Source organism: Eumetopias jubatus, unplaced genomic scaffold (assembly GCF_037043125.1).
Source record: "Eumetopias jubatus isolate StellerSeaLion01/CBP00866 unplaced genomic scaffold, mEumJub1_p1.0 scaffold_11, whole genome shotgun sequence".
Lineage (NCBI taxonomy): Eukaryota > Metazoa > Chordata > Mammalia > Carnivora > Otariidae > Eumetopias > Eumetopias jubatus.
The window spans coordinates 62,549,005-62,567,312 of NW_028274817.1; the positions used below are offsets into that span (position 1 = coordinate 62,549,005).

Sequence of the window (18,308 nt, forward strand, 5' to 3'; positions counted from 1 at the left end):
TTTTTAATTCTTCTTTAATTTCCTGGTTGACCGATTCATTCTTTAGTAGGATGCTCTTTAGCCTCCATGTATTTGAGTTCTTTCCGACTTTCCTCTTGTGATTGAGTTCTAGTTTCAAACCATTATGGTCCAAAAATATGCAGGGAATGATCCCAATCTTTTGGTACTGGTTGAGACCTGATTTGTGACCTAGGATGTGATCAATTCTGGAGAATGTTCCATGGGCACTAGAGAAGAATGTGTATTCCGTTGCTTTGGGATGGAATGTTCTGAATATGTCTGTGAAGTCCATTTGGTCCAGTGTGTCATTTAAAGTCTTTATTTCCCTGTTGATCTTTTGCTTAGATGATCTGTCCATTTCAGTCAGGGGGGTGTTAAAGTCCCCCACTATTATTGTATTGTTGTCAATGTGTTTCTTTGCTTTTGTTATTAATTGCCTTATATAATTGGCTGCTCCCATGTTCGGGGCATAGATATTTACAATTGTTAGATCTTCTTGTTGGATAGACCCTTTAAGTAGGATATAGCATCCTTCCTCATCTCTTATTACAGTCTTTGTTTTAAAATCTAGTTTGTCTGATATAAGGATTGCCACCCCAGCTTTCTTTTGGTGTCCATTAGCATGGTAAATTGTTTTCCACCCCGTCACTTTCAATCTGGGAGTGTCTTTGGGTCTAAAATGAGTCTCTTGCAAACAGCATATGGATGGGTCTTGTTTTTCATCCAATCTGATAGCCTGTGTCTTTTGATTGGGGCATTGAGCCCATTTACATTCAGGGTAACTATTGAAAGGTATGAATTTAGTGCCAGTGTATTGCCTGTAAGGTGACTATTACTGTATGTTGTCTGTGTTCCTTTCTGATCTTTGCTGCTTTTAGGCTCTCTCTTTGCTTAGAGGACCCTTTTCAATATTTCTTGGAGGGCTGGTTTCGTGTTTGCAAATTCCTTTAGTTTTTGTTTGACGAACATTTACTCTTAAGATCAAGAATAACATAAAAACGTCTGCTCTCTCCAATCTTATTCAACACTGTACTTAAATTCTAGCCAAATTATTAAGGATGAAAATAAGCCATCTAGATTGTAGAGAAAGAAGCTAAATTATTTGAGAATAATTAAATATATGGAAAGTAATTCTGTGTTTGTCAATTGGAAAACCTAATATTGTTAAGATGGCACTACTCCCCAAATTGACTTCCCCAAACAGATTAATCATAATCCCTATCAAATCCCAACTGACTTTACCTCTTGCAAATTAAAATCAGAATAAGTTACCAGTAGAAACTTATTGGAATAACAGCAGTGGCAGCAGCAACAAACACAACAAAAGTAACCACAAATTCTGGCCAGGTAGAGATTAAACTGGATAACTAATACATTGCTGCTGGAAATTTAAAATGTACCTCTGCAGTACTATTTGGCAGTTTCCTAAAAACTAAACACACAACTACCATACAACACAACAATTGCACCCTTTCAGCATTTAATCAGAGAAATGAAAACTTAACTTTCACACAAAAACCTCTACATAAATGACCATAGCAGCTTTATTTATCATAGCCCCAAACTGGTAGCTATTCATATGTCTATCCACAGGTCATTAGTTAAACTGTGGTACATCCATACCACAGAATACAATTCAATGGAAATATACTTCCTTCTCACTAATATTTTGATAGTATATATCCAATAATGACTTATTTTAGAAGCATTATGCTTATCGTACACTATTGTTTTAGTTCTAATTTTTTAAAAGATTTTTTATTTATTTATTTGACAGAGAGAGACACAGTGAGAGGGGGAACACAAGCAGGGGGAGTGGGAGAGGGAGAAGCAGGCTTCCCGCTGAGCAGGGAGCCCTATGTGGGGCTCAATCCCAGGACCCTGGGATCATGACCTAAGCCGAAGGCAGACGCTTAACGACTGAGCCACCCAGGCGCCCCTAGTTCTAATTTTTAAGTTAGCATTAAGGGAATTCAATATTTTAATCCCAACATCTTTACCCAGAGGCCCGTTGCCATTTTTGTCTTTTAAGAAAAACTGGCCTGTGAAAACAGGATTACATTTTATCCTGTTAATTTGGTTTAGTGTATTCTTTTTTTTTAAGATTTTATTTATTTATTTGAGGGAGAGAAAGAGTGCAAGACATCACAAGCAGGGAGAGCAGCACAAAGAAAGGGAGAAGCAGGCTGCTCATTGAGCAGGGAGCCTGATGTGGGGCTGGATGTGCGGCTCTGGGATCACAGCCTGAGCCGAAGGCAGATGCTTAACCCACTGAGCCACCCAGACGTTTCCAGGTTAGTATTTTCTTGGTTGTCAAACTTACTCATAGTTTTGGGACCCTGAACTGGTAAATATCCATGTTGTATCAAAAAGCATCAAAGACTTCAGACACTTTAAAAAATGTATGTTCAGTGTGTGTAGACATATACAATGACTAGAATTCAAACTATACACTGCTTGTGATTATGGATCTTTTTGTGTCATTTGCTCTTTGTGTTTTTTTAATTTTTGATAATGTAATTATAAACTTCTAAAAGTTGGAAAACAGATGTTCTTAAAAATACTATTATTCTCCTCACTCAGAATCCAGAAGGAGAGACATGCTTATGAACAACTCAACTAAAATATAGCATAATATGTGTGTGTGAAGTTTCACTCTTTTGTGAATAGCAGCTGGGGTCTTCACCCCTTCTACCCACTGGAAGGCTCTGTATCTTGACTAGCCAGTGGTTCAAGACAAGTGCCCTGATTCAGCACACCTAAGGGACTGTTGAATTTAACTATAAAAATTGAGGGTAAAAATTGGATTAGTTTATCTTAATCCCCTATGTGTGGTGCTAGGATCCACAGAGCATTTTTGAAATGTGACAATCCATCTTCACCCCCACCTCATGAATGTTACAATTATAGAAAAGAATCATGGTGACAGGTTTCAAAGTGATAGTATCTTTGCCAAATAGGTCTTTCTTCTGCCTGGCATCATGGTTTGAAGAGAATCCAACCTGAGTTTTACAAAATAGCTATTAATGTAGGTAAGTATTTGGCCTGTGCATGAGTTCCCTTTAAGCCAAATACAATATCTGTGGAAGTTCAGTAGTGAGTAACTTTGTTACTTCAACTTGGGTTTTACTAAGAAATATGCTTCCTTGGGCGCCTGGGTGGCTCAGTTGGTTAAGTGTCTGCCTTCGGCTCAGGTCACGATCCCAGGGTCCTGGGATCGAATCCCTCATTGGACTCCCTGCTCCATGGGAAGCCTGCTTCTCCCTCTCCAACTCCCTCTGCTTGTGTTCCCTCTCTCGCTGTCTCTGTCAAATAAATAAATCTTTTAAAAAAAAGAAATTATGCTTCCTTTAAATTTTTATTTGTTGGTATTTCTATGGGACAATTTTTCCTAAAATTTAAAAAAATTCAATAAAATAAAAAACAGTATGATTAGGCATTAGAATAATTGGTAAGAGATCACAAAATAGTCACATCACAAAAGAAATATAAAAACTCAATTTCAGGCAATATTTAAAGAAAGGTAAAATACCAAAACATCAACATTTTCCCAAAAAAATGGCCATAAAAATGGAATATAGACCGAATTTTCAAACAAAAAATATTTAATTTGAAGACATTATTTTTTATCCAGTATGAAAGCATGATTTTATTCCCTTCTTGTTCTAGTAAAATTTTGAATTATTTATACCATTTTCTATAGCTAAAATACTACATTATACTTTAATTGTCATGTACAAAATATGTGATCTAAGTCCAAAATCAAAGTTCTGTCATGTTTAACAACAATATATAATTTGATAAAAGAATTTAATGATACAACTTGTGCTATGATTTCAAGCTTTTCTATTACTTAATTTTAATTTTTTAAACTCTTTTAGGTACTTAAAAATAAATCTAGTACACATGTATACATTTCAACAAAGTAGAAATCTCCTATAACTATGTTCTGTACATCTGCTCAGTATAATGTGTGTTTACATACTGATGTGAAGTACAAATTTGTAAACATGAACATTTGAAGCTTTGACAAGAAACAATACTAATCTTTTTCCTCTCAATATTTTATTGAAACAGCATGTTAAAAGTTGGCCAGCACTACACATGTAAATAGTTTTAATACTGAATATGTTTCCAATGTTCTATATATCTCTTTATTCTGTTTTATATTGTAGTCTAAATGATGTTTATTTGCACAGTTTTAATACAAACTATCATTTAATTGCAAACCAAACCTAAGAAAGTTAAATGTATATGAAGGCACTTATATCAAAGCAATTGCCACCCATGCCTAAGCTATGCATTTGGTTTGTTTTAAACTGATCCAATAAACATGTTAAATTCCAGTGAAATTAACTGGCAAACTGTTGCTGTATATCAGAATATTATTGTTATTTTGGCTAATTGAAGATTTTTCAGCACAAGGGCAACATGTCTCTAAATAAAAACATTGTACTTCCACCCTGTCAATTCAATTTACAAGACAGTACATGCAATTAGATATACCTAAGCATATTTAAATCTGTCTTTCCACATAAGTATATATAATTAATAGTATAAGTATGCAATGAGTAGGTGTTCTTTCTGGCATCTCTTTTTGAGGAGAGAAAGAAGAAACAGTATAAATTATTTAAAACAAAATTAAACTAAAACGCCACTGATTTGATAAATTACAATGTGACATCTGTAATTTATTATATTGAATATTCAGATAAGGACAAGATTTCTTATTGAGATTTAGTAAGGAGATAACAACTATATATAACCCTACTATTTACTTGGACATATAACTCCATTGTCTGAAAACATCTAAATTTGTCATGAGCATGTTTGTAGATTTTTTAAAATATATTTTAAGTATTTATACAAAAAGTTTATTTCAATGATGTCAGACTTAGCTAAATTACACTAATAACACTTAAAAGATACATGTTGTCTGCCTTATGTACACCATAATTTTCCCCAAGATTAAGGATTAGGAAATTGAAAGGGAAATTTTCCATAATGTCCAATACACATGCTTATTTTTATTCATCATTGGCACCATATCAAGTTGTCAGGACATAGGACTCTGATCATTCAAAGACCGATTCACTGACTATAACTTGCTAATTCTGCGTGTGCATTTCTTTTTTTTTTCCAATTGTGCATTTCTTTTTATGACATAGATACGCTTCAATCTCATAAAAGAAAAATAAAGTCATGCCCATTTCCAGACCACATGTAGAACTCATGCCTAATAGCAGTGAAATATCATAAATATTTACCTTCATAGCTTGGGGAAAATATAACCCTCCATTTTTTGTAGTACAGTGAATAGGAACAATGATATTAATGTTTGAAGACTCTAATATTATATAATCTAAAGTTATATGTTGGACTTCAAAATGTAATGTCCAGTGGGTTTATCTCCTCTATTTAATGAAAAGAAATAATAGTTTTGATATTCTAAGCCATGTTACCTAAAGTTATATATTGGTTTTTAAAATGTAATTAATAGAGAATTTATCCACTTAGACATATGTTCTGCAACTAGGCTCAAACTTGAAATAAAGTCCAGAAGAAAGAAAGAAAGAAGAAAGAAAGAAAGAAAGAAAGAAAGAAAGAAAGAAAGAAAGAAAGAAAGAAAGAAAGAAAGAAAGAAAGAAAGAAAGAAAAAGAAAGAAAGAAAGAAAGAAAGAAAGAAAGAAAGAAAGAAAGAAAGAAAGAAAGAAAGAAAGAAAGAAAGAAAAGAAAGGAAGGAAGGAAGGAAGCCCTTGATTTCAGATTGACTATTCCACAAAATAGAACCTTCTTGACAAGGGAATCTAACTACAGGTCTAGGCTTGACTGAGAATTGTGCAAAGATAAAGCGACATTAACTTATTTACTGATTCGATGTAAAGATTTTACAAAGTTGATGAAAAGTTTATTTTCTCTAGATTTACTTGAGGTATGTCATATTGCCAGGTCAGGTTAAGAATAAGATTTTATACGTCAAGTCAGCTAAATTAAGCTGTTTTCTTTTTTTAAATTTTTTTAAAGATTTTATTTATTTATTTGACAGAGAGAGACAGCAAGAGAGGGAACACAAACAGGGGGAGTGGGAGAGGGAGAAGCAGGCTTCCTGCTGAGCAGGGAGCCTGATGTGGGCTCGATCCCAGGACTCTGGGATCGTGACCTGAACCAAAGGCAGACACTTAATGACTGAGCCACCCGGGAGCCCCTAAGACGTTTTCTTTTAAAAGGGGGAAGAGAGACATATATGCATGATAAAACCAAATGGAAAAATAAAGGGGGGAAATCAGAGGGGGAGAGGGGAGGGGGGTAGGGGGATGGATTAGCCTGGTGATGGGTATTAAAGAGGGCACATACTGAATGGAGCACTGGGTGTTATATGCAAGCAATGAATCATGGAACACTACATCCAAAACTAATGATGTAATGTATGGTGATTAACATAACATAATAAAATTAAAACAAATGGAAATAGCAGTTTAGGTTATTAGACTTGGCTATCTATTAAGTATCATTTGGCTACTTTCATTTGCTAACCATTTCACACCTTGTCTAACCAAGGGTAGCTTTTGATTTTTGTAGGTTCTTAAATCAAGACTAATATTTAGTTGATTCAGTTGAAATTAACAGAATTCCATAGATTTTGGTTTTTATTCCATAACCATAGCCTCAATTTACCAAGTTACTCACGTTTCACACTATCTTATTAAAGAGTAAGAATTTATTCAGTATAAAATAGTAAGGACACTAAATATTAATTATGCATCAATTAAAGTTGTTAGCAGCTTCCTGCAGATAAGGAACTTGTTGAGAAAGCAGGGAACTGCTTACTGAACTTCTTGAGGTCTCTTCCAAGTCTAATTTTCAATGAAGCCTTTCCCTTGGTTACTTATTCAATTGCAAGTATGAAATGACAATTTACAAGCATTATACAAAAACAGCTTAAAATAGATGTTTAGATTCTAACATTTAAACTTTTACCCTTTTATATTAATCATCTTTACCAATATATTTCTGTATTATCAATTTTAAATGGCTAATATATAACAAAATTATATGAAATATAAATCATGGGCTACATATACTTGAATGGATACAAAATTAGTGCCTTCTCTTAAATAATTATTAAAAAGTAACCCGGAGATTTTCTGGATTTTTCAGTTAAATACTTTCTGTTATTAATTACCAAGTATCTGCCATATAAGCCATCAGACTAAGTTTCATTATACTTTGATATGGGAGTTTCTGCTTTAAAAAATTGTAGTTTATTTTAACAGTAACCTGTTTTGGAGTAGACAGAAATAAAGTATACTTGCTGCTTTAATCCCCAATTTGATAAACCCAGGTTTAGTACAGATAAATCCTGGGTAGTACAGATTTCCTGCCTCAAAGACTTTTATAACAGGTATCTAATTAATTTGGGCTACAACTAATATTTCATCTTGACTAGAATATTCAGTTTAAATGTAACCATGTGATGTTCTGTCCCTATTCCCAGAAGTGAAGAGGAATATAATCTTAATGCATATCACATTTATAAGGTACACTTAAGAGGGAATAACCACTTTGAGAAAAATTAAATAATAATATGCTCTTCCTAATATGTGTTGGAAACGTTAGAAAAAGCAGTTTAGAAGTTTGGTTAGTTTGAGAAAAGTCAAGCCATATCATTGTGATGTGAAGTGCCTTGGCTTAATAAATTGTAGAGCTAGTGGCATAAAAGTTTAAATTCGATTTATTTTAAAGATATACAAGTTATATGTAAGTTATACTTGACATTTTTTTTTCAGAAAATTTAGGACCAGGTGAAAGGAAACATTTCAACTTCATAAACTAAAATAAAATCTCATTTATGCTACTTTTTGTCTAGTCCAATTTACCATGACTGACTCAGAGGAGTGGAATTAAACAGTACAAATGTAATGATATTTTCATATTTATGGACCCAAAATATTATCTCCCTTAAAATAATAATTTATTAGTTTTTTAGGAGAACTACAATAATTTGTTTTTGAAAACTGTACAAAACACTGGGTTTGTTAAAGGAATAAGTAAATAAGCTTCACCTGGGAATGATCCAAAAATAAAAGGAAATGAAAGATCAAATTTATTTAGAATATTTTGTTTTTCATTTAATCTTTGTTTTCCTTCAGGATTAAATGATCTTTAGGCTGCAACAATTAATATTTGAAAATTTGTGTCCTTATTTGTACCTTAGAATTGAGATTAGTAGCTTCTTTAACAGTAAAGTATAAGAAAAATGAACAATGATTTTTTCTACAATTACTAGAAAATTACAATGAGTATAATATTCATGGATAAAACTAAAATTGTTCCATTGCTTTCACAGGAATTAAATCCAACTTCTTTTGGTCATTGTCAATATGTAAGAAGCAGTTGACATGGTATGGTAAACTGACCGCTATAATTAAAGGTTTCATCTGGAGTCAATTTTCTATCTCATCAAGTAATATTTATTGACTATCTTATTTTGAGGCCCAAGGCCACTGTAATCAGAGATCGTTACAGGTCATATTTGACCTATAGCAACTTCTTAGGAACATTTGATAAGGCACTTTAAATGCATAACAGAGAAATACCTCTAATAATAAAGCTTTTAAAACCGAACAGCTCTTAACCTTTCTTTGGCTACAAATAAAGAAAATACATGCTTATGTGTAATTGTTTTAGGAATGTGATTATTCCATTAAAGGTAATGATTGATTGTTGGATACCAATAAGCATGAGTGCATTTGCCTTCTCTAAAAGAAACTTGGTTATTGTCATTCACTTTGACTTTGAGATGGTTGGCAGCATTTACCAGTCTAGATGGCACTGAGAAGTTATACCTATAAAAACCATAGGAAGGATGGAAAGAACAACCAATTGCTTCCTGGACAATGGGATTTGGTGATAAAATACTTCCAGGTGCCTGTAGTCCATACAACATTTGATTGGAAGAATTAGGTGCCTGTAGACACTGCTCACTTAAGTCTTCAAATGAACCATTTTTTGAATTGGTGATCCCCAGAGAAGATAACATGGAAACTTCCATCATGAGTGGGGCTAAACACTGAGAACTGTTGCTGCTTGCTAGTCTTTCAGGAGAAGGCAAGACAAGAGGCTGCTGTCGCCAAAAATTAGTTGGGCAAATCTTGTAGCAAAGGGGCAGGTTGATATTGTGCAGATATACCTCTGGACAGGGCGTTCCAAGGGAGCTTGTAGGTAAGTGAAATGTAGGCAGAGAGCAGGGTGGAAAAAGCAAGGAGTTCAAAGGAGAGGGAGCCCCTCCACTAGAGGTCACTGGAGATGAGCCACTGCTTCCACCTGTGAATGACAATCCAGTCAATGAACAATGAACTTGATGTTCCTAATGAATGAGTACTAATGACCATAAACATGCTTCATTCTTTCCTGGGAGTTCACAGTTCTTTTAACCTCTTTGGGAAAGAATATGTCCATTCCTCTGACCAAAGTTGAAAAGAATACCTTTACTACTACCACTATTACTTTTAACACTACCATTATGTATCATGTACTGAGCATTCACCATGCACAAGAACTGTGCTAGGCACTTGGACATTTACCCAATGAATTACAAAAGATGCCCAAATAAATGGTACCTAGAGCCAATTATATCTTGCAAGTTAAAAAAAGTTTTTAAACTTTAAAAAATTTACAAAAATGAGTATTTGATTAAATTGAAGAAATTGGTTGAGATTCTATAGAAAGCTTCAGTCTGATAAAAATATTGGAACACATGAAAATAATCTTTATAAACTAAAATGACATTTAAGTGCATTTGTTAAAGACCATTTTTAGTTTAAAAATATCAAAATAAAAATGAAAAGTTCATCATAATGTCATCAGGTGATTTTTATGTTTGCCAAGCATCTACTAAAGTTAAGGATAAATATAAGGTCCAGGATAATCTAGACTTCCCATCTTATTTTCGTGTTTGAATTTTAAAAAATTTGGTTATTGGCTAAACTTGATCAAGTTTTTTTGTGTTTCCTTTTTTCTTTGTGTTGTTGTTTTTCTTAACTATTTTGTGTAGGCGTAGCTTAATTCTTTATTAACAAGGTGGCAAATATCTTTTATAATTAAGCATTCTAAAATTATTTAAAAAATGGTACCCATTTTCTTTGCAATTTGAGAGCAATCTGGATATTTAAATAATTAAGAAAACTGTATTTTAAATTATCAATTAATGATCATTTTTAGTTTTTTTTTTCTTTTATTTTTAGTGCACTTCATGTTGACCTGGATATTTTAAAAGCTTGCTGCCTAGATGCTATTAAAGTGCTCACATTTTTCTATGCAACTTTGTAGACCAAATTAATACAATCAATCCAGTGAAATATTTTACCAAATGATTAAACTCGAACTGTTTTCATTGTTATGGTATCATGTAAAATTCAACGTAACTATAATGTTGATGATTTTCTCCACTATTATAAACTTGCATTAATGTTCAAAGACAAACAACTTTATGGAATAAAGACAAAAGTGGTAAAATAATTCTATGTTGTTTGCAAATACTCTTTTATTTATTATTAAACACCAGAGACATGAAGGTATACATTCTTCCACCAGAAAGCTTGCATTGTCTAATTATTATTATTATTTAATCATGTAACACACTACATGAGAACAAATTTCTTGCAAATATTTTTAATGCTTGTGGCAATTAAACTAATTGTGATGACTTAGTGTTGTTTTCAACATTTATTTTCCCTACTTACAGTAAAAGGAAAATTAGAACTAAGTGATGGTAAAATTTAATGGATATCATTTTAACATGTGCTGAAAGTTTATGAGAAACATATTTATTTCAATATCCAATATATTTGCAAATAAGGCCACAAATATACCACAGGCAGATTCTAAAGAATGTGAGATAGTGAGATGCTGAATAATCCAGGCGAGATCTGGAGATCTCAGGATATATGATAACTTAAGAAGCCTAAAGTCACTAAATCCACCATTGCCATGGCTCTGTTCTTTTCCTTCAAGCCAGTTCCCCCCTCTTTTTGCCTCTTACTTCCTCATCAAGATAAATATACACTAACTTTCTTGTAAACACACATTTTCTGGCATGAACTTATCCCTTGTGTGGGATTTGCTACAGAGGTTCTGACTGTTGTTATTTCATTAACATTTAAAAGTAAACGTTAATAAAACTTTTCTTACTTTGTGGGTCTGCCCCAAAAGTTTTAAAATCCAGAGTGAGAGAAGGCCTCCATGGGTAGATCTCTAAAAGCCCATCCAATACACCCCTGAAAAATAGATTCAACTTTAAGCAAGTCCAGAATTCAATTCCTGAAAATAATGACTTATATAAACTTTTAAGTTATTTTATTATAGTTTTTAGGGGTCAATACCAGAAATATTTTTCTTTTATAGCTATACCGCTGAATAAAATTCACAGTAATTATTCCCTGAATAAAAGCCCCAGGGATCTAGAATAAGCAATATCTTAAAGGTGGGTTGAGAGGGAAAAGGAGGAGGCAAGATTTTACAGACAAACCACTAGATTCCTTTCCTACTACCTACTAGTTTGTAAACTTAAGGCCTCTGAGTCTCTGAGCCACAGTTTCCTTATCTGTAATACTTGTGAAAAAGGCTATATAAATATTAGATACGATTGTAATGTTGCTTACCTGTTTCTTCCGGGATCTCTAAATCCTTTCGCAAAAGGATTCCTGTCTATTTTCAGTTTGGTAATCTATGGATTAAAAAAAAAAAGAAAAAGATAAAGTCAGTGTCCTCAGTAATAACACTGTCATCCTTGCGTTTAATGGTTACAACAACCACAAAACACTTCAATGTGTAATGTGGCACATTCAACTAATATAAGCATATTGCTAAGTTGAATTTGGAATGGTTACCTCCTTTCTCACCTGGCACTTTGTTCTGTTCTCCTTTCTAATACAAGATCCACAGAATTCATAATCAAACTTGCCTTGATGACAATGCAATACGATTATGATATATTTTTTTTAATTGTGGAAAATTCAATCCAAATAGTGCAGCTTGCCTCTATCCAGAAAGTCCCTCTGGGGCCAGCCCTGCTTTCCTGGGACCAAATTGTCCTTACCTGCTGGTTTTGGTAAGCTGTCACTGTGGTGAACTCAGTTTCTTTAAAGAAGAACGTTTTAACCCCTTCAGTGGGCAGGGACTGAATCCTGAACAGGTCAACCTTGCTGTCCTGTTCCATCACATGTACACGGGGCTTGTACTTATGCATGGACTGCAGAATGATCTGGAGGAGAAATCATCAAATGTTTGCCTATAAAGTGGCTTCCCGTCTGCAACACTGGTTTCATCTCTTTGGCACCCCCAACATGCCCACATGCAAAAGTGAGGCTAAACCAGAAAGGTTTAGTTAGCCACACACAAGGACTTTTCTGTGACATTTTGTTCTGGAAAGACATGCTCAGGGCTAAGAGGTTTCCAGATAGGAGCATCGCAGCAGCATTAGGCAGCAGTGATTCCATTTCCAGATGAAGCCCTTTCCTGCTTCCAAGTGTGGGTGACCATGTGATGTCCCCAAGTATAACTAGGATCTGACTGCCTGCTATAAGTTCCCTGGGCTTATGGTAACTGAAGGGCAGCCACCTGACATACCCCACCTCCTAATCCCAGGGGCCTCCTTCTCTTTTTTTGTGGCTGGCACAGGGCCAGGTCAGGCATGACAGGAGCGGGATGCATATGGGAAGAAGACTCAAGATCCAGGTAACCTGAAAATAACCTCTTTCATAAAGGCGAGTTGTGGAGGAGATTTCTGTCATACCATGTCAGACAGAAGGTGCTCATCTAGGAGAAGGTAATCAGAGCCCACAGTGATTGACCTGGAGGCTGAGAAGCAAAAGAGAGCTCCACAAAGCGCATTCCCTTCCATACTCCCAAACCAGGCATTATGGCTTAAACAAATCTCATTTGGTCTTCAAACTCCCTTCACTCACCATTCCCAACCCCCAGCACTCTCAGATGCCAAAGGTTACAGGAACCACTTTGGTCACAAGCCCAGAATTTGAAGAGTTCCTAAAGACCATCTGGGAGAAGCATCCCACACCTCTCCAGGGTGACATGTAAGCTGATGATGCCTTGGCACCTCCATTCCCTCCTCAGTCCAAAGGATTTCAAACACTTACTTGGCCTTTGTCATCCATCTCATTGTTGGTGAGTTTCAAGCGATCAAAGCTGATGATCTGCCGCATCCAGGTCTCTCCAGAGCAGGGTGAGTCTGGGTGAACATAGAACCTGGGAGTGATGCATGAGTGGTCTGTATTCCCAGCTACCATCCACTGTGAGCTGTGGTACACATACCTAAAAAGGCACAGAGTGTGGCTTTGGGCGAAATGGGCCAAAGCCAGGTGTGTGGGAGAAAGGCTGCTGGATCCAGTTCTAATGGCATTGGCCAAGGTTTGCCTGCTAGTCCCAAAGGCAACTAGTAGAAGATCCAACTTTATTTCCAAAGGGAGTTCAGGGACAAAAAGCAAACTGTATACAAACATATGTCATTAAAATGCAATGAAGTTCCAGGGCGAGTATAACATCATGGGATTTGAGTCTGGTTTGTATTTCCTCACAGAAACAGCAACAGAAATTGATTTAATCCACTTTGCTGTGCAGAGACAGCCTAAAAATCTTTGTGTCTCTAGCCAGAAGCATCAGAATCAGACAGAAAGCAAAAGGGTGAGGAAGGTGTCTGTCCAACCCACCTCCACCAGTGACCTTCAAAACCCTTTCACCAACAAGGCTTCACATCAGAATACTGCCTGAAACTCTAGCCCATGAGGCCTCAGGGCTGATTTTTACCCTGTTTCTAATCTCAACCACTTAACTGTGCACTGCATTCCCAAACCAGCTCAAACACAAGAAGCAAACAACTTGTTCTATTTACAAGCTGCAGCTCCAGTAGGATCTTGAGCTGCACTTTCTCTTTGCCCCTCAAATCCAGCACTGGGCATGATGCAGGCTCTCTCTTAGAAAGGCTAGACATCCAGTTCAGTGGAACACTCACAGCACAAGTAAGGGCAGCTCCTGCACAACCGCCATAGCCTCTAAGCCAAAGTGCTGGCATAGCCGCGCATCTGGCATGTTAGCACTGTAAGACCTTTTGACTTTAGATCAATTCGACCACTATTAGCCTGCTCTAAGTAGGGAGCCTGTTTCAAAGTGAAAAGTTATTTGTAATTTCTAGGACCTGGCCGCCACTTCAGGAGAGAAGCTAAGGAAGGAAGAAATAATAGACCTAAATGCAATAACTGCTAAATTAGCATTAGATGGTAAATCAAGACATCACTCCAGGACCCTGAGGTCAAGGTAGTACAGCCCAGAGCCCAGTGCAGCCCCAGAAGCACAGTCATTTCTCCCTAAATTCCTTCAAACAACTTCCTTCCAAGCTGCCTGAGTCCATACCCTCTACAGCTGGCACAGCCAAGGCCAGAACAATGGGTAAGCAAAGGGTTTGGAGTACACTGAAACACCAACTGGCATCTGCTCCAGGAGTGAGAAGAAAGAGAAGCAAGACTGCTTTTCTCAGTCTGAACTTCTATTTGAGTGAGAATATTCAACTCCCAAAGTCCATAGGAGAGCAATACCACCCTCTATGGTAAAGCTTTCAATATAGCATTCTCAGGTTCCATAAACTTGAATCCCCATTCCCAGACTTGGCCTGCAGTACCCTCCTTTGCGCCTGGTTACCTGTAACGTTTGGAATCTACTGGCACCACGTCGATGGCCACATAGTACTGCTTCCCTGGGTCCAGCCCTTTCACTTTGACTCGAACAGAGGGGAACATCCGCCTGTGGGAAAGAAAACAGCCACTGACCTAGTGCCTTTCGAGATATTTGGAGTGGGATGGGGTGCGGGACAAATGAAAAGTGAAGAAATTCACTGTACCTGCCCCATTCTAGGACAGATTCAAAGAATGATATTGATTGTTGTTTGTATGCTTGATTGAACAAGTTCAGGATTGCTGAGTGGAGCAGAATATTCTTACTACAAAGCTTTTTCCACCCCACTCCCCACCACCACCATTAATAAAAAACTATATAAGAGAAAGTAGAGAAAAAACTATGCCTGACCCCTGAGTTTTCAGTGGTACTTTCTGTGAAGCAGATTTGGGAAAGACTGAAATTAGGAAGATTCATGCAAAAAAAAAAAAAATGACCCAGCTGATGTGATGCTGCCCCAAAGCAAAAGATGAAAGCAGAAAACCCCACCTCAGATTGCCCCAGGCTAGCTTGGGATGGTAGGCTTGGGACCTGCTAGATGGCATATCTTCCACTGATAACTGTGAGGCTTTAAGGAGAATTTCTGGAAGTCACTGCCTACAGGAAAGAAAAGCTGAGCCACTAATAATGTGATTTATTGAGAGGCAGTAACTTTCTAATGCCTGTGGGGGGCAGGGCTAAGGACAGATACAGAGCATAAAACTGGAGGCACCACATTTTATGGGCTCCTACTGTGTGCATCCCTTAAACAGCTTGGGCAGAGCCAAACCTGCCAGCCTTGGTAATGATCATCTCAGTCCCAATGTCATGGAATCTCTTCCACAGTTCAGATCCTTGAAGCTCCACCTGGATAGCATCTTTCTCTTCCAGATTTTTGCAGCTGTTGTCACTGTCACTGCCACTATAGCCTGAGAAAGCAGTTGCTGAGGGCTCAGTCTTGGGTCGCTTTTCTGTTGGACACAGAGACGCCAAGAGTTTGAGAGAGGTTCACAGTTCCTGTATCCCCTTCTTGGTGATGCCTGTCTTGGAACAGACTGGCCTGGTCTCTTCCCTGGGAAATTTGGAGGCAGATACTCAAGTTCCTCACAACACCCACTGTGGCCCCCCGATGGGGAGAAAGGGGCCCAGGTAGCGTCCTGGGAAAGGTAACGTCCTTCTTCAAATTTGCCCATCCTTACTCTCTCCGGACTTTTGGACCCTGAGGCTGAATCCCCTCAGAATCTAAGTGCCTGCCTGCTTCCTACCCGGAGGAGAAACAGCTACCGTCTGGCTCTCACGGCTTGGGGAGGTTGAAGAGTCTAACTTCTCCACAAACATGTAGGGAAGTTCCCCTTCACCGCAAATGAACCACACAGCAATACGGACTGAACTTGGAGGTTCTGACGCTTCCCCTATAGCCAAGTGACCGAGGTATCCCCGCGGCCCCAAACGTGGCCACCCAGCTGGACCAAACTGTTCTAGTGCAGGGCTAGCAGTCCTCTCTCAGTTTCGGGAGTGGAGCTGAGACTTGCAGATCAGCATGCTCGGGAACAGGCTCAGGGCTTTGGGGCTGCGGTAGGAATACTTACCGGGCTGCTGGCTCTTTTTCCCTGCGACTCTGCTCCTTCTCTCCTCCTCCTCTCCACCCTCTTTTTCCAGCAATTCAGGCTGCATCTCCTCTCTTGAGTCTTGCAATTTTCTTTTCCTGGATCTCCCCACCAGGGCTTCCACCGAGAAGGCAAGCGCCCGAGAGCTCAGAGCCATCCCGGGAGGGGGTGAAGGGAATGTGCAGTGCAAAGTTTCAACCTGAGCTGGGTTAGGGAGGGAGAGGGAGGGAGGGCGCAGAGGACAGGGCAGGGAGGGAAAGCAGGAAAACCCCCAAATTAAAAAAAAAAAAAAAAAACAATTTCTGGATCTATATTCAACGAAAAAAAAGTGTATGTGTGTGTATAATGTGTGTGTGTGTGTGTGTGTGTGTGTGTGTGTGTGTGATTTTTTTCTTTAAATAGACAGAATGAAAGTAGAGAAAGATCAAACTTTAGCCAAAGTCCTCTGGAGTCTAGTCCCCCTTCCCTTTGTGGTTTCCTCCCTCCCAGTGGACATGTGCAGACCATCAGTCCTCAATCGCTGATTCCAGGACCTGGCAGAGCACAGAGATTGGCAAGCACAGGCCTTTTAGGGAGCCGACCTGCCTCCAATAGCTGCTCAGGCCGCTTGGATTGGGAGATACTGTTGCATCCTACTGAGTGAATACCAGGCTGGTCACAGCGTCCACTGTTTGTTTTGGAAACTGTCAAGTTATATATCTGTATCTATATCTATCTATATCTATCTATCATCTATCTATCTATATAATACAAACAAAACCATCATGAGTGACACTTCAGAGTCTGAGGGGTAGAGGTAGGGTTGGGGGTGCGGGTAGGAGTGGGGGTGGAGAGAGGGTTGGGGGTGGCAGGAAAGAGGCCCCCCGAAGAGGGATACACAAAGTTATTGTTTTACATTGAACTGTGAAACTCAAAGATATGAGAAATAATTGCTCACGAAAGGCAACTTTTTCAAAGTCCAAATATTATTTAACCAGATTCAGAGAAGTGTATCTGGGTCTTTTGTTTTGCAACAAGTGCACTGTGGAAAAGTAGAGGAGTGTAAGCTTTCTGGACAAGTTTGTTCTAGAGTTTAGGTCTCAAACTGAGTGGGCCATGTGCTAGTCTATCCTATCGATCCAGGTGGGGAGGCAAGAGCTTGCATGGTCAGGAGACTCCCAGATGCCCACTGTCAATGCCCAGAGTTAACCTGGGCCTTCAAGCCCTGCCTCTACTGGAGCCCAATATTCCTATACACAGCGTCTTCGTACTCATATGACTTAATCATCAAAGACAACCTAAGGACTCCAGGGCCACTAGCAAAGCACCAACCTGAAATTTGTTCCCAACAATGTTGCACCTAAAATTTTTGGCTCAAATAATTTGTGTCCCCTGGAATATATTCCTGGGCTGTGTTTTACTTTTCCTTAAAATGGGTAAGCACTCTTTTTTTGTGTGTGTCAGGAAGAAAGTTGCTTACCACTTCCTAGGAGCATGTCTATGCATGCAGATATGAGATGTCTGCCTGTATGCATGGGACTTAGTCATCCACTTTTCATCAGAAATAAGAAATCAAGCACCCCTGGACTCTTTTGCAGAGTGCATCCTAACTAATGACATTTGTATTTGTTTAGAAAGGTTCTCCTGTTCTCCTCTGACATGTTTGTTCAAAGAACATTTAAAGTCAATCAAACTCTGTTAAAAATAGGATAGAACCTGAATGAACTGATAGTATCTCAGTACTGGAGTTTGACAATAAAAGATTTCTTATGGCCTATTAGTTTCAACTCCTTCTGTACAAGTGTGAGGTGATAATGGTGGTGGTGGTGGTTGAGTGGGGTGGGGGGAGAGCATGTCCTGCTGATCCATGGGAAAGCAATTTTCAAGCAATTAAGCAATTGGTTATGACTTTAAGCATCTGATGATCTCAGATAGTATGGAAAGGGTTAATTACAGTCTGAATGCTGCTGAATGGTTTGGTTCAATAATCAATTATCCACT

General features: G+C 37.8%; 1 protein-coding gene across 2 annotated transcripts; it reads right to left on the minus strand.

Moving 5' to 3' along the window:
* Nucleotides 1-8,704: 8,704 nt before the first annotated feature.
* Nucleotides 8,705-16,835, minus strand: TBX22 (T-box transcription factor 22). 2 transcript variants are annotated; one of them, XM_028101402.2, is made up of 8 exons: nucleotides 16,311-16,835; nucleotides 15,512-15,692; nucleotides 14,710-14,811; nucleotides 13,155-13,329; nucleotides 12,098-12,262; nucleotides 11,661-11,725; nucleotides 11,191-11,276; nucleotides 8,705-9,324 (listed from the first exon to the last, which is right to left on the minus strand). In XM_028101402.2, exons 1-8 carry the CDS (start codon nucleotides 16,483-16,485, stop codon nucleotides 8,705-8,707), a joined length of 1,569 nt encoding a protein of 522 aa, XP_027957203.1. In that variant the 5' UTR covers nucleotides 16,486-16,835. The 2 variants fall into 2 exon arrangements, with proteins under 2 accessions (XP_027957203.1, XP_087885108.1); XM_088028982.1 differs by having other exon boundaries at nucleotides 15,512-15,851; nucleotides 16,315-16,337.
* Between the last annotated feature and the right edge of the window lie 1,473 nt (nucleotides 16,836-18,308).